The sequence below is a fragment of the Erpetoichthys calabaricus genome, chromosome 16, assembly GCF_900747795.2.
Source record: "Erpetoichthys calabaricus chromosome 16, fErpCal1.3, whole genome shotgun sequence".
Classification (NCBI taxonomy): domain Eukaryota; kingdom Metazoa; phylum Chordata; class Cladistia; order Polypteriformes; family Polypteridae; genus Erpetoichthys; species Erpetoichthys calabaricus.
This window is the reverse complement of record NC_041409.2, coordinates 28,338,597-28,362,275: the sequence shown is the minus strand read 5'-3', so window position 1 is coordinate 28,362,275 and position 23,679 is coordinate 28,338,597. Positions and strand designations below refer to the sequence as shown.

The 23,679-nt window shown below is 37.7% G+C and overlaps 1 protein-coding gene across 3 annotated transcripts in view; it reads left to right on the top strand.

Annotated features, from left to right (window-relative positions):
* Positions 1–9,117, top strand: part of si:dkey-87k14.1 (leucine-rich repeat transmembrane protein FLRT2) — a 93,026-nt gene extending 83,909 nt beyond the window's left edge. For all 3 annotated transcript variants that reach the window (XM_028821679.2, XM_028821676.2, XM_051919801.1), the window contains one exon: positions 1,503–9,117. In XM_028821679.2, coding sequence (XP_028677512.1) covers positions 1,984–3,978 — 1,995 coding nt within the window. In that variant the 5' untranslated portion in view covers positions 1,503–1,983 and the 3' untranslated portion in view covers positions 3,979–9,117. The remainder of the gene's footprint in view (positions 1–1,502) is intronic.
* The last annotated feature ends 14,562 nt before the right edge of the window (positions 9,118–23,679 follow it).

The window sequence follows — 23,679 nt, the reverse complement described above, 5'->3', positions numbered from 1 at the left end:
ATAAAGGATAGTTTGCATTTTAAATCAGCCTGCCATGCTAATGCCAGTGGCGTGCCTCTCAGCTGCCTATGAAGACAATTCACTGTTCAGAAACATATTGATGGATTGATGCTGATAGATATGAAGAATGGTTCAATTCTGAACCACTGTCAACGACTCTGCTTTCCAGGTTTCTCTATGCTCTGTATATTTATATGTCTATGGATGCATATAATGCCAATAAGTCATTTACTACTTATTAATTTTTAATTGCAGTGCTAATTAACTTGGACAAATCAGTTTGCCCAAGAGAAAATTTAATAGGAGCAAAAGAAAATCAAATGTAAACTGGTTTAGGTCAACAGCTTTGTTGATTTGACCTTGCACACACTCTTTGGCACTATATATTTTCACAGAGAAACGGTATATTTATCATAACTTTCACTGCTCGTCTGACAGCTAAATTGCCAAGCTCTCCAATCTGCTTTTTGTTGACTGGTTCTGTTTGTCATACCAAGGTTTCATAAGAAGTTAGCTTCGTGGCCATTTGTTTAAAAGGTGCCATCTTCTGGATCACATCATATTATAGGAAGGAATATTTGAAAAAGGAAAAATGTCATTAAGATAGCTGTCAGTTGCACAGGGAAGACAGATTAAATATATTGTAAAGCACCGCTTAGAATATTAAAAATGTATAAATATTAAAAATTCTAAAGGCACTTATAGGAGAATTATATTCAAACTAAATTAAATCTGATATGATCAGTTGATGCTGTTTTGTTCTTGATTTTTTTTTTTTTTTTTATGACAGAACATATTTGAAGTTATAGATGAATTTTCACATGGTTGTGGCCTGAGGCCGGTGGTATAGAGATGCGTCAATTCTTATAGAATTTGACAGGCTGAAAAATTCAGTTCCTTCTGTTAGATGCCAACCTTTACCAATTTTTTAAATAGCACAGTATCTTCTTCATGTAGGAAATCATTATAAAGTCTTTTACGCTCTATGAAATTTAATTAGTTTTCACTGTTAACTATGGTAGGCTTTCTTTCTTTCTTTCTTTCTTTCTTTCTTTCTTTCTTTCTTTCTTTCTTTCTTTCTTTCTTTTAATAATTGCTAACTTTATTTTGAATTGCATCAGAGGAACAAGTTTAAGCTTATTGACGGCTCATTTCAAAACATGAATTGCTTCATTGAATTAGTCAATTTGTTAGGCAGTACGTTCTTGAAAACAAAAAAAAAGGAGAGACAACAGCCCAAATGAAACTCTTTGAATTGACATGTTTAATCTCTCTTATTATTACTATTTTAAAATAATTCTTCAGATGTAAATGAAGATAGCAGCAGGTTGGTTTTTGATGGAGATAATTATCACTTTGTGTCTGCCCAATCTGTAAAGAGCTTTGTTAAAATACACAGCATTTTTTTTTAGGAAATAATTGAAATGTAGATTCCATAATTCAAACAGATTTGTCTGCATGTTTTGTAAATTATTTATAGCCTCTTTATTTTATTTCAATAGGTTTTGGACCCAAATGTCAAGTCCGAAGGAGGCTAACTCTGTCAAGGATCAGCAGTGTGTGACGAGCTAGCAATACAGTGGGAGTCCTGCATGATAAACCTGCTGGGTATTTCCGATGTCTCTCTGTGCTGCATGATTTTAAATTGGCCCTTGCCTGGCTGAAAGCAAAATGATGAGCTATGCCATCATCTGATATCCAAGCATGGATGGAGTCAGCCAGAAGAGCAACGCAAGTTAATGAGACTATTGCTCTTGTATTTGGAGCTTAGGACAAGCAATTACAGAAGGATTACTTTGACTTTTTCAACATAGCATATTTACTGGAGACGTAAGCATCACTGTTCCAAGTTTAAGACATTGTGTTTTTCGGGATTTTGGTATTATTTCTCTATATTATTTTTTTTTTTTTATCCCTTTGTGTTTCCAGAAGTTGAACAACAACAACAAAAAAAATAATACTGATTCCCTCCATCTTTAAGAGATGGAGTTTCAGACGCGTCTGTGGAATAAAGACTGGGTGTCCTTTTTAAAATCATGGATAACCATTCTCTTAGGTCTCCATATTCAGTTTTATCGGGCAGCTTCTTGTCCACAAGAGTGCCGTTGTGACAAAACTTTTGTTTATTGTAATGAGCGGAGCTTGACGTCAGTGCCTCTTGGAATACAGGAGGGTTACAAGACTCTCTACCTCCACAATAACCAAATCAACAATGCTGGATTTCCTGTTGAGCTGCACAATATTGTTTCCGTGGACACGGTATACCTGTATGGGAACCAGCTTGATGAGTTCCCCATGAACTTGCCCAGAAATGTACGGGTGCTCCACTTACAGGAAAATAATATTCAGACTATCTCTAGAGCAGCTCTTGCCCAGTTGTTAAAACTAGAAGAGCTGCATCTAGACGATAATTCCATCTCCACTGTTGGAATTGAAGAGGCTGCATTTCGGGAAGCCATTAGCCTTAAACTTTTATTTTTGTCTAAAAACCATTTAAGCAGTGTGCCAATTGGTCTGCCACTTGATCTCATCGAGATCAGACTTGATGAAAACAGAATTGCTACCATTTCTGACCAAGCATTTCAAAATGTGACAAAGCTTGAACGCTTAATTTTAGATGGCAATCTTTTGACTAATGAGGGTATAGCCAGGGGAACCTTCAAGCCTTTGGCTAAGCTAGTAGAACTTGCAATGGCTCGGAATTCCCTCACGGTACCTCCACCTGACCTTCCTGGAGACTTGTTAGAGCGACTCAGCTTGCAGGATAATCAGATGACAGAGATCCCAGTAGCAACCTTTTCCAATCTGCAACAGCTGCAGAAACTGGATATTTCAAATAACCTTCTGCAGTCGCTCACACCTGGGGTCTTTGATGGGCTTACCAACTTGAAACAGCTCACTGTTCGAAACAACTTGTGGTTCTGTGATTGCAACATTAAGTGGGTCACCGATTGGCTAAAATCTTTACCGTCAACATTAAATGTCCGTGGGTTCATGTGCCACAAGCCCGAGAGAGTTCGGGGTATGGTAATCAGAGAGCTCAATATGAATTTAATCATGTGCCCCAGCACTACAGCGTCATTAAGTCCATCTTCAACCACTCCCAGTTTCCTCACCACTCTTGGTACCTCTCCCGTTTCCTCGACAGCTGTTGCATTTCCTGGCAATTCTGACCTGCTTCCACCTTCAGGTACAACAACTTCGACAAGTTCCCCACCGCCTAAAGTCGAGAATGAAAGAAGGACTAACGTGCCTCCACAGGATGTAATTCAGATCTCTTTTACTTTTGTAAACGACTCGTGCGTTCAAGTCAGTTGGACGTCTGTTTTTTTAGTGACAGCCTTCAAGGTCACGTGGGTTAAAATGGGTCACAGCTTGATGGGGGATATTGTACAAGAGAAGGTGGTCGGCGGGGAGCATCAGAGGATAAGCCTGGTAAACTTGGAGCCAAAATCCACATATCGCATTTGTATAATCCCCTTAGATGCTTTTAATAACTATCGTCCAGGAGATGATACTGTATGTTCGGTGGCCACCACTAAACCTGCTGCTTTTAATTCTAACAATAAGGCTTCGGGGCCAGAGCAAGCTACTCAACAGAACCCAAACTCTCCCTTCCTCCTGGCAGGTTTAATAGGAGGTGCTGTAATCATCGTCCTGGTTGTTTTGCTGAGCATATTCTGTTGGCACATGCACAAGAAAGGAGGTTATGCCTCCTCTAAGTGGAAATACAACCGAGGGCGCAGAAAAGATGACTACTGTGAAGCTGGAACTAAAAAGGATAATTCTATCCTGGAAATGACTGAAACAAGTTTTCAGATAGTGTCTCTGAATAATGAACAGTTTATGAAAGGAGATTTCAGAATACAACCCCTGTATGCACCAAATGGAGGGATTGGCTTCAGAGACTGTCATATAGGGAACAACGTTACATACTGCAAGGGAAGCGTTCCAGATGTAGAATTCTGCCACACATGATAATTTGCCTCTTTGTAATAATTACTACATTTGATATGTGTGTATGTGTGTGTGTGTGTGTGTGTGCGTGCGTGTGCATGTGTGTATGTGCATATGTATAATATACATTTACACACACACACATATATATATATATATATATATATATATATATATATATAAATATATATAGTATATATGGTTTCTCAGCTTTGTCTGCTGTCTAATTTATACTGTGGACTATACCTTGGACAAACTGCTATCTTTTCTATAACTTAGTAAAAAAAAAAAAAGGTAAAAAGAAAAAAAATAATAAATTTTATATTTTGTTGGTTTTCAAGTATTGCTATATATGAATTTTTACAGTAAGACCTCCCTAGCTTCTTCTAATATATTATGTTTTTCTGCTGAAACGTAAGAAATGCATTGCATTTTTGAACCACAGAAGCATCGTGTGCCTTTACGCCGGACAGTAAATGGTAACATCACTGGTGAAAAAAAATTTAGCAGTCATTTATCCCTCAGTTTTTGCCAAAGCAGTAAATGTTAATAATCTTTTGATTTGCTACATTAGATCGAACGTTGGGCCTGCGTCATTCTGACAGCTTCGCTTCTTTGAATGTGTGAGCTGGCTGTGAATGAGACTTAGCACCATCACATTCTCCACATGTAACTGAAAAAATGCCTAGGACATGTACATAGGACACATCTAGACATGTAAGCGTCATGGGCCACCAGGTGGCATCTGTTATTGATCTGTGGGAAGGAAGCAGTAATCTCACACCGGAGCTTTCAATCACGGGGCAGGAAAGAGTCATGATGATGAGCAGCTGGCAATTAAAGAGCCAGAAAACAAGCAACGTTACGACCGTATACTTTTATGAAACGGGAAGCAAGGCGTGGAATCCACTGTCTGAGGATCATTCCACTATCGTGAGAGTTAAAAGCTCTTTAAACAAAGCAGTCGCTCCTGTCACTTCATCAATCTGGAGCTTTTAAGAAATTAGTTACTGCAAACATTACTCTACTGTCCAGTTACTGCCTGCATTTATTCACCCTAATACACACCACAAACAAAACTGTCCATTAAATTAATGCTGCTTAAAAGCAAAAGCAAAAAAAAAAAAACAATCTCCAGTCTTCAATGCACATTATAGTTTTATCTCTGGCACATGTCGTCAACCCCAATATCTTTATTATTAAATAGGAAACACATTTATTTGATTTGCTCAAAAGAAGATGATACTAAAGAATCTGTGAAATTAAAAATGTGTCTGAATGTGTAGTGTGCTGCAAAGGGAAATGCTGATTAAAAGAAACGGCTTAGCACAGACAAAGAGAAATATGGAGTATAGTCATAAGTCTGGAGCGTGTCCTATAAAGGAGGCTATTTTAATTAATTAACTGTAGCCACCGTGTTGATCACATACATCCCTTTTGATCTTTTAAAAGATAAGAAAATAATTGTGTTTATATTAAGAAACAGAATTTCAGCGTGTTCATTTGAAGATCTATTTAATGATCACTGGCTTGCACATTTTAATCACCTTGCACTGAGTGTGTGTGTGTGTGTGTGTGTGCTCCCTTTTTTTAATGTTTACTCACACAAAGGAAGACAGTCAACCCTCAGTAATTTATGCCTCTTTTACAGGGGGACAATGTCCCACTATGCTGACTGTTGGCAGCACTGGAAGAGGTAATGTGTTACACTGCCAAAATGTGTACAGAAGTCCTTTCCTTTGCAAAATATTGGCTGTAATTGGAAGGCAGCCTTGAAGGGACCAAGTGACTGTTAATTGGATCACATTCCCTGAAGTTCTGCCAGTTAGGGACTATGTAAGCTAAAATTCTAAAGCAGAAGTGGATGACTTAAAAATAATAATAAACAGCAAATCTCATAGGAGTTGCACCTGGCTAATGAAGTCGTAAACTGAATGGAGCAGCACAGCAAACATTGTTAAATTTAATTCAAAAACGGATTTTATTTTTAATTTAGGAAACAGCTGCCTCTTTCATTTGCAGTGTTTCTTCATTTTAACATTTGTTTATAAATATTGATTAAAGAACAGGCTCAGTATAATTCTTGAAACTGTACGGCAAATTTTCTTTTTTTCCTTTCTTTATTAACAGGGGCTTTATGGCTGACTAGCACTTGATGCTTTCACACAAGCAGCTTCTCTGCCCCCTAGTGGTCCAACGTGATTAGTTTCTATGCAGGGATCAGCCTTGCATTTCTTCTCTTCCATACCATATATCCATACCACAAATGTCACCACACATGAAAATGCACAAACGTGTGTAGTGTACTGTATGTAGCTTGATTGGCAAAGATTTATAACAAAATAAACACTTCCGATTGGGAAATTTATATGTCAAAATCCAGACAGTGCTTGTTTTTGAATATTAGGAAAAGATATTAAAATGAAAAGCTAATACAGATATGGACATACATTATTTACTTTACTTTAAAAAGTGTTTGTGCTCAAGTGGCTGTTTTAGTTTTAACAAAAGATCGCATCGGTGTTGAGGCAGCCTTGATTTTCACTATATTTAGTCATTGAAATGCTGACTAAAGCATGTGGGTTTATCATTTGAAACTTTACCCTCATGTAGGGCGGTTGTTTATTCTTCAGTAATAATGTTACAAAAATAGTCTTTTTTTTATTTTTTATTTTGGTTGCTTGGTTTCAGCACCAAAATGAAATTGGAGAAGTGCACTAATCATAACCGGTTTTATGGAAAAGTATGATTTTTTTTTTTCAAAAGAGTGGTCAGCATTTCCACGTATTACTGTCGTCACCATCAAGTTATAATTTCTACGTCACGCACATGCATCACTTTAGACTGTTATGTGGGCAAGAGGTTAGTAGTGCAATGAATGATGGGTGCCGAAATTCAAAAAGACACCTTGACATGTAATTGCACAATTTTGAAACGTGTACAGTGCTCCATTTCAGAAAAGCACAGATGCTGGCAAAAGCAGAAGCTGCAAAGCATGGGCCTGCTTTTAAACCCAATGCCGTGGCACTCGAATCATTTGGATTTCTTTATTCTAGCTACTAAGCAGACACACTGGACCAAAGTGTTTTAGACGTTAAGAAGAATTTGGGCAGCCAGTCCTTCTGTGGTAATTGAGAAATTAATTGTCTGCATTTCGGTTTTGTAGGCTTTTAAATAAAGATGTTGAGCCATTAAGGAGGGGATAGGAAAGTGTCAGATGCTGGATGATTACAGTCCTCACTACCTGGGTTAGAAATTGGAGTTCATTTTTCAAAATGTATGCATACGGTCCATATCAAAGACTCTGCACACTTCTTCAGATGACAAATCTTGCTGAATATCTTAGAAAGTCAGTGTTGTGTGTGTGTGTGTGTGTGTGTGTGTGTGAATGGAGTCCATTTGTAGAATGCTCTTTTATGACAGGAACATGGACACACTGTGTCATCTGACTAATTACTGGCCCACCCCTGTGCAGCCCCATCTCCCTTCACGTGACTAATGTTTTAATGTTGTGACTTAAGCGTTCTTATTTCAAGTTGTACAAAATGTGGTACTTAACGTAAATTCGACGCTTCTATGTTAACTCATGGTTCGGCTTCTTTTCTGCAGCTGGGAGGTTTAAGATTCAGATTTTAAATGCAATTTTTCGAGTCAATAAATATGTTTAATTCTTTGACTTTCTAGTCCAAGAATATATATTTTTTGTAATTATAAGCACAAAATAAAACAATGCATTTGCATATTGAAAAGGACACGCAAGACTTCATTTCTTCTCATTGGTTTCTTTTGTGTGACGCTGACTTTCAGTACAGGAAGGTTAAAAACTCTTTTTGTGGAATTCCAATGGTGTTATTTTGTTAGCTTTAAAGGTGCTACCGATAAAATGCACTCGGGCAGCTGCCTTTCTTCTCCGGCTCTTTAATTACAAATGGCTGTACAGCGCGAATGGCAGTGCCATTAAGATACTAAACAATGTCTTCATTATTGACGTGAATGCAAAAATAAAATCACAGATTTGAGCCCCTGTCATGTTGAAAGTTGTTTGCTAAATCAAATAGAATAAGCTGTCCTGTCGCAAGGTTCAGACAGATTAGGCCACACTTCAATAAGTTCGGAGTATTTGGCAAAATGCATAGATTATTAATGATTGATTAGCCAAAGTTTTTGTTTACAGTCTCTTCTGTGTGCTTTTTTCCTTTTATGCTGAAATGTTTGCCATATAAGAATTTACCAAAACTGTTGCTTAGAATTGAAATAAGTTTAAGGCTGTGAGGCTTATTACATAATTATTTTACAAAAATCCTAATTAGAATTAAAAAAAATCTTTCATCATAGGTAGCTGGAAATACAGTAACAGGCACACGGTGAAAACCAGCCTGGGACAGAATGCAAGTCTGCAGCCGATAATAAAAACGAGATTAATTGTTATGTATTAATATGCCATTATCTTGAAGATTTATGTAAATCCTACCATAAAGACAATTTTTAAATTTACAGAAATCATATTTTTACACAACAGACTCACTACACATTATTTTTTTCCAATACCTACTGTATATCTTAAATATATATTTGTAAAAAAAAATTTTCCTAACCAAGTTAAAAAATGTAACAACAGTCGGAACATTTACTACAATCACTTGAAAACATGGCGTCGACTGTAAGAAAGGCACCTGATTGAGAACATGAGCAGCATTTCTTGAACAGCCTTTTCCTTTTTTTGGATTTTGTTTTCTTGTAACTGATGTAAACTAGCAACCAGCTCTTTTCATTTTCATCTAACGGGAACCTATTAGACATCGAGTGGATAAAACAACCTGGCCAAGTAAGTGTGTGTTAATTGAATATAAAACACTGAATTTATGTTACGATTGTATCTTTCTATAAGTTTACGTTTTAAAAAGTCCAGGGACCTGGTTCATAAAAAAAGAATATTTTTTACAATTCATGAACCAAAGTTTTCTTTGATCTATTAATATAAATAAAACACAAAAGAAACACACAAAAAAAATTGCTGGTGTATTATGTATGTGCCTTGAACTGAATACACAATGTTAAGTTCTTGAAACTTCAATGTTTTTATTTTGTTTTTTTTTTTGCACAAAATGTAAATAGGAACATTCAGCTTTTTGGAAATTATAATAAAGAGCCATGGTATTTCTACGCACATCTTATTTTCCTTTATTCCATCTTTGCCATGTTTCTCGCAGTTTCTGAGATTTGATGTATAATTCATTAAGCACACATGCTATAATATTTTTTTATTGGTAAAATTCTTGTAAATTATGTAATTGCCCAATTTAACGTAATTAACATTTGTGATTAGTTTCGGGCCTTCTGATTGCTATCTGCAAATTGGGCATTGAAATATGTAAAACCGAAAAAACAAAATCACAGAAATGTCTGCAGCAAAGCAGAAAGGTGGAATGGCAAGAATCAGTAGCAGAAACTTAATGATCACAAACAAGTAAGTTGCATGAACTGTCGTTACTTAAATGTTTTATTCTTCCTGGTTGTGTGATAATAAACCTACTTGTATCACAAGCTTCAGGCAAAGACAGACAGAACTTTAAATGCGTATCCCCCAAGAGTTCATTCATTCCTTACTTCGCACTTGTTCTGTATGCACTCTTCTTTTCCTGTGTTGTGTACATAAAAAAATGTGCATAAGGTTATAGAAGCTGACCCATGTTATTGTCTTTATTTCCCCTAAGTGTCCACACGCCATCATTGTGTATGCACTCTAGCTTCACTCCACTTAAATTATGTTCTTGGCATTTTCTTCATAAAGTGTATCTATCCTAAATTTATTATGTTTTTTGGGTCTGAACTATTGTGTGTGTGTTGGTGAACATATAAAGTAAATTAGGCCTCCTTTTGTATATTTTGGTAAAGGACTAATGCTAATTTCCTAGTGTCACTGCCATTATTTCACCTTTTGTTCTTTCGCCCTGATCTTGGGATTTCAGAAGTCAAGAAATCTCATGGTCACTTTTGTTTCTCGATATGATGTATTGTTATCATTGTTATATTTCAGTCAGGTTTTTCCAGGACATCATTCTGAATCAGTTGTTTGGTACGATAATGGGGAGTATATGACATTTAATAATATCATTACTGAGCCGGTATAAAAAGTCAGCATCGTGCCCTTTTTGCTTTGGTCAAGTTTGTGTGAATTCAGCTTAAAATGTCTCTAGCATAATTATTTTTATGCAGCATTTTAACCTTATTTCTCGGCTTACATTTAGGCCAAGTTTATGTGGATATACTTGTTTTCGACACAGTTGCTACCCTAACTATGATTTTGGTTTTGTACACTGAGCATGTTTTGTTAATATTCGATCTTCCAGCAGTTGACCTTGGCTAGTTTATACTTTTCCTATTGTCCTGATTCCATTTCTTTTCAAAACCGCCGCCACCCTATGCAGTCAGTACTTTTAACAATCTCATAGTCTGGTCTGCTTGTCCATCAACAATGTCTAATAATTTAACCTGGATTCATCCATCCATTGATCCCTCTATTTTTAAAAGCACTTCGTTTAACTGTAGGATGGCAGGGGGCCATAGCCTGAACATCTTTACAAAGGCCCAAGGACAGCCTTAAAAGGATTATTGTCCTTGCTCTTTATCTCTTGCACTTTTAAGTGCTGAGGTGTTGACCGTCACAAAGCTGGATTGAGGTGTTTTGTAACTTTGCACATTGTGGCTAGCTGAATAGGAGTCTGACACCTTTAGATGTCACTCTTCCAGAATTCTGGATATGGAATTGAATTTATTCTCACCAAAGCAGAAATCTTGAATTCAACTATGGAGGAATATACTTAGATGAAAGTAAATAAATAAAAGTACAGTGACAGTAAATAAATAATAACATGAAATATGAATATAAATAAATGCATTTAAATGAGTCACAAAATGAATTGTTACTTATTTTTTATGTATTTATTTATTTCAGTGACACTGCAAGCAACATGAAATTAGCTGTGAGTGGAAATATCACTTTCACTCGTCAAAGTCGAGAGAGTGGGCTCTAGCGAGTACAGCCTTTTGAATGGTGAATCATCCACAGAGTGGACCCATGCGCTTACATTAGCTTGACCCAAGAACCCTACGAATACTCCAAAGTTATGACGCTGACTATGACTGCAAGAAGAAGTTGCCTCGCACCAAGAAACTCTGAATTCTTCATTAGAAGTTTGTCAGCTGAAGTGTGTGCTGCTGTGTGTGGCACTTGATAGTCAGAGGTTTACATCCACTCAACCAACAATAACTCGCTAGACGCTGCCCTCTCGGCTTTGAAGGGTGAATGTGAAAGTTTTCATTTCAAGGCTTATTTCACGTTGCATATGGTGTCACTGAAATGAATGAAGAAATAATTACCATATATACTCACATATAAGTCGACACTTGAAACCCAAAAAATCGACCATAAAACCTGACCCCGACTTATATGCCCGTTCAAAAATGCAACACTTAATTTGTTTTTTTTTACATCTTCTTGCCTCCTCCAATCTCGCATCAGTTTCTCAAGACATCAAATTTTGTTGCAGCAGCGCACTTACCAATTCCTTTTGCCACCTCAACGACTTTTAATTTAAAACCAGCTTCATATTTTCCTCTGATTAAATGCTCCATCGTAGATAAGGGATGCTCTTACAATAAAGGTGTATGAGGGGGTGAGATACAAAAAACACTAAACAGTGCAAACGCCGCTTCGGAATAGTTCGGGTATTACCGTGTGGTCACATAGGCACAATAGAGAGTGACAGAGAGTTAGAGGGGTTAGGAGCACACGCTGATATAGCGCATTGCCACACTCACATAGAAATGACAGGCAATGCACTCTGTGGTTACTCTCTCAGGTGGGCGTTAGCATATTGTAATGTCTTGGACCAATAGCGTGAGTTTTCCGCATTCGATTTATGTGACCGACATTATAAAATACCAGAAATTATACGGTAAAATCAAGTCCCAACTTATCCATGGGAGAATTTAATACAAGTATATACAGTAATGCATGAAGAAGCAACAATGGACATATTTCATGACACATTTCATTATTTATACTTATTTATTTATTGTCATATTTTACTGTACTTTTAATTATTTGCCAGTTTATTAATTTATATCAATTTTTCTGAGATTTTCCTCCATTAGCAACTGTCCTGGCCAGTCCATCCTTGGGCATTTTCTCTCTTTAGGCAAAGAAATACAATTAATCTTTAAACGTAAGCTGCCCAGTAGCTCTGTGGTTGGCACTACTGCCTCACAGCTCTAGAAATTGGATCGCCAGCCCAGCTGATTCCACACATTCATCACAACTTCTGGCAGGTTTCTTCCTACATATGGTTTAATTGTCGTCTCTACACTGGCATGGTAAGTGTATCTGCAAGGAATGAAACTGGCACCCATCAAGGGCTGCTTTCTTTCACCATGAGCCCAAAGCTGCCAAGATAAGAGTCCAGCTCCTACAATCCAGTAATAGCGATATGGCTAGCTGGGAATTCAAATGGTATGACATTTATTACATTGTTCTGTATTTTTTGGTAATTTGGGGGATATAAAATATTAAGAAAACATTCCTCTTCTATCTTTTCTTAGGCACTGTTTGTTCTTTTCTTAAATTCCCACCAAATTGTCACATTAAAAGTTAATAAAAAAATCACGTATGAATAGAGATAATAAGTTGATTTATTTATTAGGTTTTATGTCTAATACTTGATTAATTCAAAGTCAACCCGCATACTTTTTAAAGTGTAACAATTTGCATGCATTTATAAATGGTGGAGTTAATTAAATAAGACATGTGCATTGCAGACTCATTTACTAAATTATGAATCAGTTTTTAGTACTTTCACAAATTATGTAAATGCTTCTTTTTACCAGATACTTTATAATTTATTAACATTAGCTTTAGCTTGAATGTCATTACAGCATTACATTAATCATAATCATAAAAAGTGTCGTTTTCTAAAGCCAGGTTTTGTACATCAGAAATACCATTCCCTGGTGCTAACAGCGCTAGCTGCCCAGCTTGATGGACTGGGTTTGGTTTGATTTTTGAGTTGCTCTCCGTTTTTCTCCTTTCAGCAAAGGAGTTGTGGTTAAGCAGTACATTGAAAGCTCCAGAGGTGTTCTGCTTTTTGCTATGAAGTGTTATTAAAGACAATATTTCATATGCTGAATTAATTTTAAAAGCTAGAAGTTTTGACTTGTGTCACACCCAGTAAATCTTGCGTTGTTGTTCTGAAAATAGGCCTTAATGCTTCTTGCAGAGTATCCTATTAATCCGCTTCACCTTTTTGTGCAACACGCATTGTTTGATTTGTTTTTTTCTGCTATAATAAATCCACAAAGATATTTCTGAGGTTGATTTCAGGTCAAATAAACTAAATTTAACAAAAACAAAACTTATCAAGATGAGAATGTACAAGAAATGGCCAAAATGCAGTAGGTTCCCAAATGGGAGATGTCACAAAAGCCACAAAGAGCCATAGCAAGGTTTGGGGCAGCCACCCATATATTTGGTTTCCTGGCTGCAAATTGTCATTTGAAATGATAGCACAGCTGTGCACAAAACCAAAACAGAACTGAGGGAATAGGGAAAAGGTGGAGGCTTTTAAAGGGGAAGACAGAAAGTGAGGTCCAAGGCGTCGGGCTCAGGAAGGTCTTCAGCTATAGGTTCAAGCCAGGCGTGACATCACAGGGGCCGGAGCCAGCAAGGTCTTTTTCCATAGGCCTAAGTCCCAGAAGTGACGTCAGGAGGGCCAGGTGGAATCTCCCGTGAATGGTCTGCAGGAAAGGGAGAAAAAGAGTCGGTGCACTGTGCCACATCCCGTTATGACTCGGAACTGTCCTCACTCAAGGCCTTCAGCTGCCCCCCATGCGCACGTGTGTGACAGAGATTATCAGTACATGTGCAAACCCAAACATCAGTCATACTGTTAAAAGTTAAAATATTAGCAGCTCCAAACACTTGATGCTTTGGTCAATGTCAATGTCAATTTATTTATATAGCACATTTAAAACAACATAGGAATGCTGTGGCCAAAGTGCTTTACAATAAAAGAAGAAAAAAACATACAATTAACATAAATAACATAAATAGAAATACAATAAATGAACATAAATAAAATAAATAATAAATAGAAGTAAGATTATAGAGTCACAATGAGGAAACCATCAGTATTACTGAAAGTCACGGAATGCAAATGAATAGAAATGAGTCTTTAATCTCATTTTGAATTATAGACGACTCCTTTATGTGATGAGGTAACGAGTTCCACAGGCGAGGAGCAGCAGCTGCCAAAGCCCTGTCTGTCCCCCTTGGTTTTACACTTGGTACGAGGGACAACAAGAGACAACTGACCAGAAGATCTAAGCACTCTGGATGGCTGGTGTAAAACACACAATTTGGATAAATAGGCAGGAGCAAGCCCATGTAAAGATTTAAAAACTAGCAACAAGATTTTAGAATCAATTCAAAAACTGACGGGCAGCCAGTGTAAAGAAGCTAATATTGGAGAAACAGAATCAGACTTTCTTGCCCAAAACAGAAAGCAAGCGGCAGCATTCTGGACCAACTGTAACCTGCGTATGAGGGATATGCTAATCCCAGAATTCAGCGAGTTGCAGTAATCAAGGCGAGAAAAGATAAAAGCATGAGTAGCTTTCTCAAGATCCCTAGAAGGTAAAAAAGGCTTGATCTTACCTAAAAGACGAAGCTGGAAAAAGCAACACTTGACTACAGAATTAATCTGTTTCTCAAAAGAGAGGTTACTGTCAAAAATAACACCAAGATTGCAGACTTGAGGTTTGCAAGAGACAGAGAAAGAGCCGACAAGTCCAAGACCAATTTGGGCTTTTGCTAATGGACCCACTATAAGCACCTCCGTTTTAGTTTGATTCAGATCAAAAGATGGGCTTCAAAAAATGGGAATGAGTGTGATTATGGATGAAGGGAATGTGTTTATATACTTGGGGCTGTGCAGAATGGGCTTACTTGTCTGATTTGTGTCACCAGTTACAGTCATCTCACAGTGTAGTGTAGTTTCAATGAAGTGACATCAACGCCCGTTGGCGAGTGCACTCACTTCTTAAGCCAAATAGTTCTGCAGATCACTAAAACAGATATTCTGAATTGGAAGAACACAAGCCATTTTGGATTCTAAATTTGATTCATCATTCTGTTTTTGGTACAATGGAGTGCAAAGCCTGTAACACTACATCTTTAGCTATAAAACACAAATAATGTAGTCAACGTTACAAATATGTTACTGTTAAGATATACAATTTTGCATTGTTACAGAAAAATTGACAGATTCTGTATAAGTAAATGGCTAATCGGGTGCTGCATAAGGAATGCAAAAAGTCCATTAAATCTACTAATTATCTACTAGGGAGTTTGATTCAGTAGATCTTACATTGTGGAAAAACCTTAAAGCCTCTGCAACATTATAGCACATGATACTTGTCTTTTCTTTTGATTTAATATATTTTTACTACCAGAAATCAACTTTGGAATCCAGATGATATGAGTACACCTAAAGAAAAATGACAAAATTCCAGAACAATTATTCTTTCCAGTGTGGATGGGACACCCATGTCTTGTGAGGGACATTACAATCAGTATTGAACAGAACTCCCTTTAATGCATGTGTGGCACACATGCATATCACCGCATCTACTCCAATTACTTTATTAGAATCTTGTTTAATTTTACATAGATGGAGTAAGCAAAAGTTACTCAGATCTACTAAAATTATCTAGACCTTCTATATATGAATCACAGTTTGTTTTGTTTTTTTCTTCTAACCACAAAGCAGTCATGGAGTAAACATACATACTGTATTTCAACACAAAAATATATTTTTGGAAAGTGCTTTATTAGTATTTATTGAGAAAGCCTGTTATTCAGTACAAAATAGACATAGCAGCACTAGAATCAGCCTTAAAATAATCACCTAAGTGAATCCATTGATGGGCTAAGGCAGAGGTCTCCAACTCCAGTCCTGGAGCACTCCTCTGGCTGCAGATTGTCATTCTAACCCTTTTCTTAATTAGTTTCCAGTATTTTCTGCTAAATAACTTCTTTTGCCTTGATTTAATTTACTTGCTGTTTAAGACTTTGACCCCTTTATTATTTCATTTTTCCTTCTATAGCAGCCAAACAATAATGAGATACATGAGCCAACACATGACCAGCAACCTGTGTTAATCACACAATATCCATCCATCAAAAAGAAAGGTGAAGGTCTCGTAAAGTTAATTTGCTCAGGTTCACATGACATTTTTGACAGTGTTCTTAGTAAAAAGAAAATCGACCATTTTAGAAATGTGTACTGTGGCACCAGCAAGCCATGGAATTAAATAACAGGTTTAATTAACAACAAGACTCAGCTTCTAATTAAGATACCGGTTTGAGTTTGAGGCCTTGACTTAGCTGGTCATCTGTTGGCTTGCTTCACATCTTATTTTTGTTTGGCTGCCATTTAAGAAAAAAAAAGTAATTCAAAAGGACTGAGTCTTAAAAACAAGTCAATTAAAATGAAAGGAAAAGAAATTAATTAGCAGCAAAAACTGGTCACTAATTCAAAAAGTGATAGAATGAAAACCTGCAGCCAAAGTAGCGCTTCAAGTCTGCAGGTGGAGACCCCTGGGCTAATGGGATTACATTTCTGTAATCTTGGCCATAAAATACTACGTATGGAACAGAATCCTTTTAGTTAAACAGAGAATCACTCACCACTGGACCTCACTGCTTTCAAGACTGAATACATGCGGCATATCTTTGCACAAGGGGTTATGGCAATCTGGATGACTGAAGCAAAATAACAAATCACTTAGTTGATGCAGAAAGCTTGACAAGTTCTGGGCTAATATATTGGAGCACATTAGCGAGCCAACAGCTAAACAAAATGGAGGCCTGCTTGCAAGGGAACATCATATATTGCAAAGACATCACTACTTGCGCTGGTGACAGTAACCCTAGCTCACCCCAACTGTTTACAGCAGTTGAATATCGACATTGTAAGCATTTGAGCAGATTTCCAAGCCTGTGAGCCACCTAAGGACAAAGTTCTGCTAATACTGAAAGCTTGCATATTTCATGGGCTTTCACTTAAAGTTTGCATGCATGAACACTCCATCCCCAATACTGACAGAAGGAAACATAAGTCATGACAGTTCATAAATGTGGCCAATTCCCTGGCAACCTTGGACAGTCAATCACATTTTTTAGATATCACTGAGCTGGGGTCAGCACAAGGGAGCAATCACTAAAGATCTCTGCAGGACTTTTTGTAAAATGACAACTGGAGGTAGATGTAACCCTAAACAGGAAAGGAAGTCAAACATGCAGTAAACGTTTCTACTCTAAAATAAAATATTTATTTTTCTACTCTAAAATAAAATTATTATTCTGCTTGGGACTTTTTCCTAATACTTTAGAAGAGGATTTCTTTGTAACCAGCTACTTTCACCACCAATATTAGACATATATAATAAACATGTGTGTGTGGAGCAGTCTGCTCTGCTCACGCTCAGCCACAGCCACTAGATGTCGCATGGATGCACTTTTATAGTTATTTGGCGCTTGCATGCACTACACTCCTCACTATGAAAGACGTGTGTGTGTGTGTGTGTGTGTGTGTATGGAGCAGTCTGCTCTGCTCATGCTCAACCACAGCCACAGGAGTTGGTGTGAATTCTATGGAAGATGTAGAAGCTTATACAAGTCTGATTTGCATTTGGTAAAATGGTGCATACATGCACTTTTATATTTTTTTGGCGCTTGCATGCACCTCACTTCTCATTCAACCCAGGCAGACAAACTCAGCTCTGTGGTACATACACGTTGTACGTTCACACAATGAGGTTACATACGTTTGCCTGAAACAGGTTCCAGCCTTTCCCATTCAATTTGTGCCACAGCTGCACTCGACTACATTATCAATCTCGGAGAAGATACGACCTATCCCAGCCCATTTAGAGAAAGCTTCTGTAAGTTCACCAATATAGTAAAAGTGGTAGGGAGACTTGAGGTTGTTGTTTGTCCTGAAGACCACACACAGTTAGTGTTCTAAATAAGATAGAAGTAGAGTTCATTCTGACATAGACAGCAGATCAAATACACAGTACAGTATAATTCCATTCATAAATACAGATAATATCATCACATTCATTGTTAATGGATCAATCTGCATAATATGTTCAAACACTTTGTGAGGTTTCTAAACTCTTTTGGGACCTCCCCAAAAATGGGACAACAAGGGGAAAAGCGTCTGAAAGCACGATTGCTGTGTCTGTAGAAGATTGCTTGTCCATTGTCGGGGCAACCACAGACTCATAGCGCTGCAGCTGAGCACCGAGGAAGCACATTCGAGCCAATTGCGGTCAAGCTATCAGTGCCTGTCATCGATGGATGATGCAAGGTACATTAGAAATGCAGGGAACAGGATTACTTGGCCATTAACCTGGCCATGACCCTGCCTGAGTGCTGTGTTTGTGTTTGGGAGAGTCGTAGATCCTGCTACAATAAATAACCGTGCTGTTCCTGTTTCAAGCTGAATAAAGCTGGTGTCGCTAAAGTACTGAGACTCAGCCTCGTGTTTTGTGGTGCAAGACAGGGACTCACGCGTCACAGCTTCTAATATTTCATTTGCAATCTGGCACTCTGAAGGTTTATTCTGGTTATTTCAACTCCACCAAGACCTACTATTTAGCTCTCAGATACTATAGAACAGCGTGTTTGGCACTTAAGCAATTTCTAAACTTGAGGCAAACCTACACTGTATAAATTTGAACACAATGAACAAAGATACACAATGTAATCATAACATTCTTAAACCTGCTTAAACCAATTCAGAGATGCAATGTGCCAGAAGCCAATCTCAGACACATCACACCTAAGGCAGGAATCAGAACTCAGCACACTGTAGTGCAAACACAAACTACACTCTTAAATATAAAGATGCAAGAGAAGTTCTTGAGTGATGCCCTAGGGGAACCATTTTTGGTTTCCAAAAGACCCATCCACATCAAGATTCCAAAAAGAACCTTTATTAAGTTAGATTGGTAACAGGCTCCATACAATAAATAACCACAAATAGATGGCAACACAATTGTGAAATACCAATAAATCATGATTTTAAAAGGACTCTTCAGGGATATGATAATGCAGGCTAAGGTCAGGTTTTCTTAATCAATTAAGTGTCCTGCCTGGTAGCCTACCATACATTAAAGAGTTAATGTTTTTATATATATATATTAAGAAGTTTTTCAAAGCATAAAAAACAACTTCATATGCAGAGAACCCTTTCCAGACTAAAATGGTCACACAATGAAGCAATAGTTCTACAATGAGCCACACATCCCAATAATAAAAATTAAAAAAACACAAAGAACAATCATCGTTAAGAGCAAACTTACAGTACAGGGTACTAGTTGGAACTGTCAATTCACACACTGATGTATCTGAATAAATCCCATGCAAACTCAAAAACAAAGTGCAGACTCCACATAGATGACAAATGAGCAGGAGATTCAAACCCAAATACTGAGGCAAGTCAAATCAAGTTAAAATGGAACATGTACAAATCGGGTTACGACCAAAAAGTTCGCCAAACTTTTGCATCTGTTCACGACCACACACTCAGGTGACGAACAAGCCAGTTTCCCTTCCAGTTCGTACACACCAATGATTTCCGCACGTGTTCAGTCTCTCCCTGTGCATTCACTGTGAACTCTTTGTGTTCTATTTCGTTTCTCTTCCGGTTCGTATGCGCCGGTGATTTACGCACGTGTTCAGTCTCTCCCTCTACCTGTACGATACATTGTTCTCGGTCAGACGTGCATCACGCAGAGGGACTTTACCTCAAAACTGTAATCTTCTCTCCACCCAGTTCCTCCTCACTTCCTTCATGCCAGAACTCGACTAATGCAAGGTTAGTTTTCTTGGTTGTTTATGGTTAGTTTTTGTATAAATTACAGATTTTTCAAATGTTAATTTTTTTCTCTGTGCTTAAAACTCATTAAAAAAAAGTGTTTACAGCGAGCGGTTCATAAGACTATTAGCGTGAACTCTTGCAATGGTAGTTTTCTCTGTTCAATTGTTATTCTATGTTTTTACATTTAGTTTACTATTACACTGTGCATTCAATGGTATAATTAACTATTTTTGTGCTTAAAAATCTAAAAAAAAAAATATATTTACATTCAGCTCAAATGGTTTAATTGTATTTACATACAATCCTATGGGGGGAAATTGCTTTGGGTCACGACCAAATCGGGTTGCGACCAGAGTTTTGGAACGAATTACGATTGTGACCCGAGGTTCCACTGTATACTGTAATGGATGGCATACATTGACTGGATTTTCCCCCCAATACACTAGATGGCAGCATCCCTGGGTTGGGATTTCCACACGGACACAGGCAAGGCATGCTGGGACCTGTAGTCCTGTAGGGCAGGCCTGTTGGGTTCCATGTAGGCTGCCAGGTGGAGGGATTCACAATCTCTACTTTCAGAGACTTCAGTTCAACCTGGACGTGCTTCCAATGGGCTATGACCTAGCACTGGAAGTACTCAAGGGTCATAAATAAAAGAAGCCACTTAATCCGAGCCAGGACTGGAAGGAGAAGTAAATGCATATTATTGTGATTTGCAAAGCCTTTGTAAGTATTTGGTGCAAATAAACATTTTTATTATACCGGGACTTGAGTTGTGGTAGTTGTGTCAGGGGTTTAGGATTGCTGCAATGCCTCCTAGGGGTCACAATACATAACAAAAGCACAATCATGTCAAACCGTACATAAAAGACACACACATGTACACACTCATAATCATGAAAATACTTGGCAGCAGCAAGAGCCACAGGACTTATATAGTCATTATAAAATATTCACTTCAGTGATTCGCTTCATAAAGAGCAAGAGCAAGAAATCTAAGAGTCATTAATTTGAAAATGATATTCTGGTGGAAAAGGTGTAAGTGAGGAACCAGCATTAAACGTAAGTCCAATATGCCACAATGTACACTCAAGCGTGGTCCCACACTCACCACAGGGCAATTTATACTGTCTAGCTTCAGCAAAAAAGTAACTAGTAATGCGAAACAAAGCATTCCAATAAAAGCTTTTATGATTTGAAGATACAACGAATAATATTGCCTTCTTTTTCTTACAGTTTTTCCAGTTAATTGGGTGCATTATACAGCACTGTCATTGTCAAAGACACCATCCAGAATAAAGGTAACCACTGACAGTCCATCATGCCACACATTCGTGGATTAGTTTGATTTGTACAGCATCCAGTTGCTTCAGTCTTCATAACGAATGTGCACCACTTTCTTAATCTTCAATGGACTACCTAATCCAATAAAAAAAAAATGAAAATTTACACAAACTTATAATAACTTAATATCTTCAGCTTTAAATCACAGAACATCTTGTACCGTTTTGAATTATTAAATGTAGAGGAGTACTGCATGCAATAAATAAATGAATAAAGACACAGTCAAATAAATAGATAAATAAATGCTGTAAATAAATTGACAGCACTGCTTGATTAAACAAAGAAGGACAAGAATATAACTTGAGAGGCCATAGAAAGAGGCAGAGTTTCTTATTTAACATAGGTTCACGTTATTTCAACTTATTGTCACTATAAATTACAGTACAATGAAAAGTGCAGAAACAAGCAAGGACAATACAGTATATGGTATCATGCTGAAGACACAAATTACTAAACATAGCAATAAAAATATACAAGAGCAATAAATGTTAATATATACAGACACAGTGGCTACTTTATAGGTACACATCTGCTTGTTAATGCAAATAATCTCCTCCTGCAAACAGCTAATCATGCAGCTACAACTCCGTATAGTATACTCTGTTGCACAGACATGGTTGAGAGGGTTACTTTGTGTCCAGTCAAACATTAAAATGGACGAGATATGAAATTAAAGTGACTTTGTCCGCTGTGTCATTGTTGTTGCCAGTCACATGGTTCCAGTACTTCAGAACTCCTGTGATTGTCAGGCACCACAGAGCTGACGGAAACCACCATAAACAAGAAGACATTCATTGAGAGGCAACTGCAGAAGTGAAAACGCCAGTCAGAGTAGCATGGCCGGGCTCGGTCAAGCTATCAGAAAGGCCACAAATACTCAAATAACAGTAGGAGTACACATTTTGGCATATAAATATTTTATTAGCAAGTGCTGATTTGGTAAAATAATGCTGTGTTTGATCACTCACACAAAATGATGATTTGAAATTGTGAATTGCTTGAACATCTCAGAAGCAAGCATGGCAAGTAAGAAAAAACTTGGTTAGAAGAAATCAGGGAAAGATCAGGAGTGAAAACTATGGAGGAGAAGAAAAAAAAAAGAGTCTAGCTGAAAACTGAGTAAGAAGGAGAAGCATGATAGATGACGACAGCTGATGATAATGCTGTAAGGATTCTGCCTTTACTGGATAGGAAAGGGAATGGGTCAGTACAAAGCTGGTTAACACATATGAAGCTCACAATCACCAATTTAATCAAATGCCCCAATTCCAGGCAGACAATTATGTGTGCGCACTATGATGGGCTGGAGGATGTAGACAAATAAACCCCAACATTTCTGCACTTTGAAGTTGCACTAAATGGGCACTAAATAGAAATACTGTTAGCGACCCTAAATTGTCCCTAGTGTGTGCTTGGTGTGTGGGTCTGTGTGCCCTGAGGTGGGCTGGCACCCTGCCCGGGGTATGTTCCTGCCTTGCCCCCTGTGTTGGCTGGGATTGGCTCCAGCAGACCCCATTGACCCTGTGTTAGGATATAGCGGGTTGGACAATGACTGACTGACTGACTGAACTAAATCTCATTGAGAGGCTGTCTATAGTAGGCTTGTTATAATAAGTATAAGTTTGTTAAAATATTAAGTTTAATGTCACTGTCTCTGTGCAGACATTTTAAATCTGTTTTTCTTTTCTTTGTGCATGCATAGCTGAGCCAGATTTAGAACAAAGGGGCTCAGCATTTAGAATTGCCGAGCCAAGCATAGGACAAGATAGACAAAGACAGCTGGAGGAATGTATAGTCAGCTTAAAGACAGAATAGTATACATCTGTCCTCTGTCAGCACAAAATCTTCTTTCCTTATTTGGAAATGGACTATTTGCCGACGTGAGGGCCTACACGTGGAGAAGACAGTATATAAAGACTTGGACAGCAGCCAAATACTTCGAAGCCGATGGACGGATGGGTGATATCGTCATCCGTCCTGAAAAGCCTTCCAGCGCTGCGACGAAAGATGGCAGACTGTATAGATCAAGATTCCACCTTGGTATTGTCTTTGCCATAGGCTTCCCATCTGTAATGCCGCGTAAATCGTCAGTAAAGAAAGCTAAGTTATTTTCTCTTATGTGAATTTTACCGCCATATCACTATGGGAGGGATATCGCCTTTTAATATCATCTATAGTTTTCGGTTACTTAAAACGCTGCAATTACAAAAGAACTTATTCCAACTAGGGAGCTACTGTATATCACCCCCTAAAAGGAAACAAGGCTGATGTTCATGAAACTGCACAGCGACACACAAGTGCAAGCATCTGTTCAATCGGTTATTCTGTTTTTGAAGTATATTAAACTTTTCAAGAAGAACACTATCGATACAAAACAAACAGAAATAAAATTTAAAGTAACACAGTAAAGTCGAAATTAGAAGTATGAAGA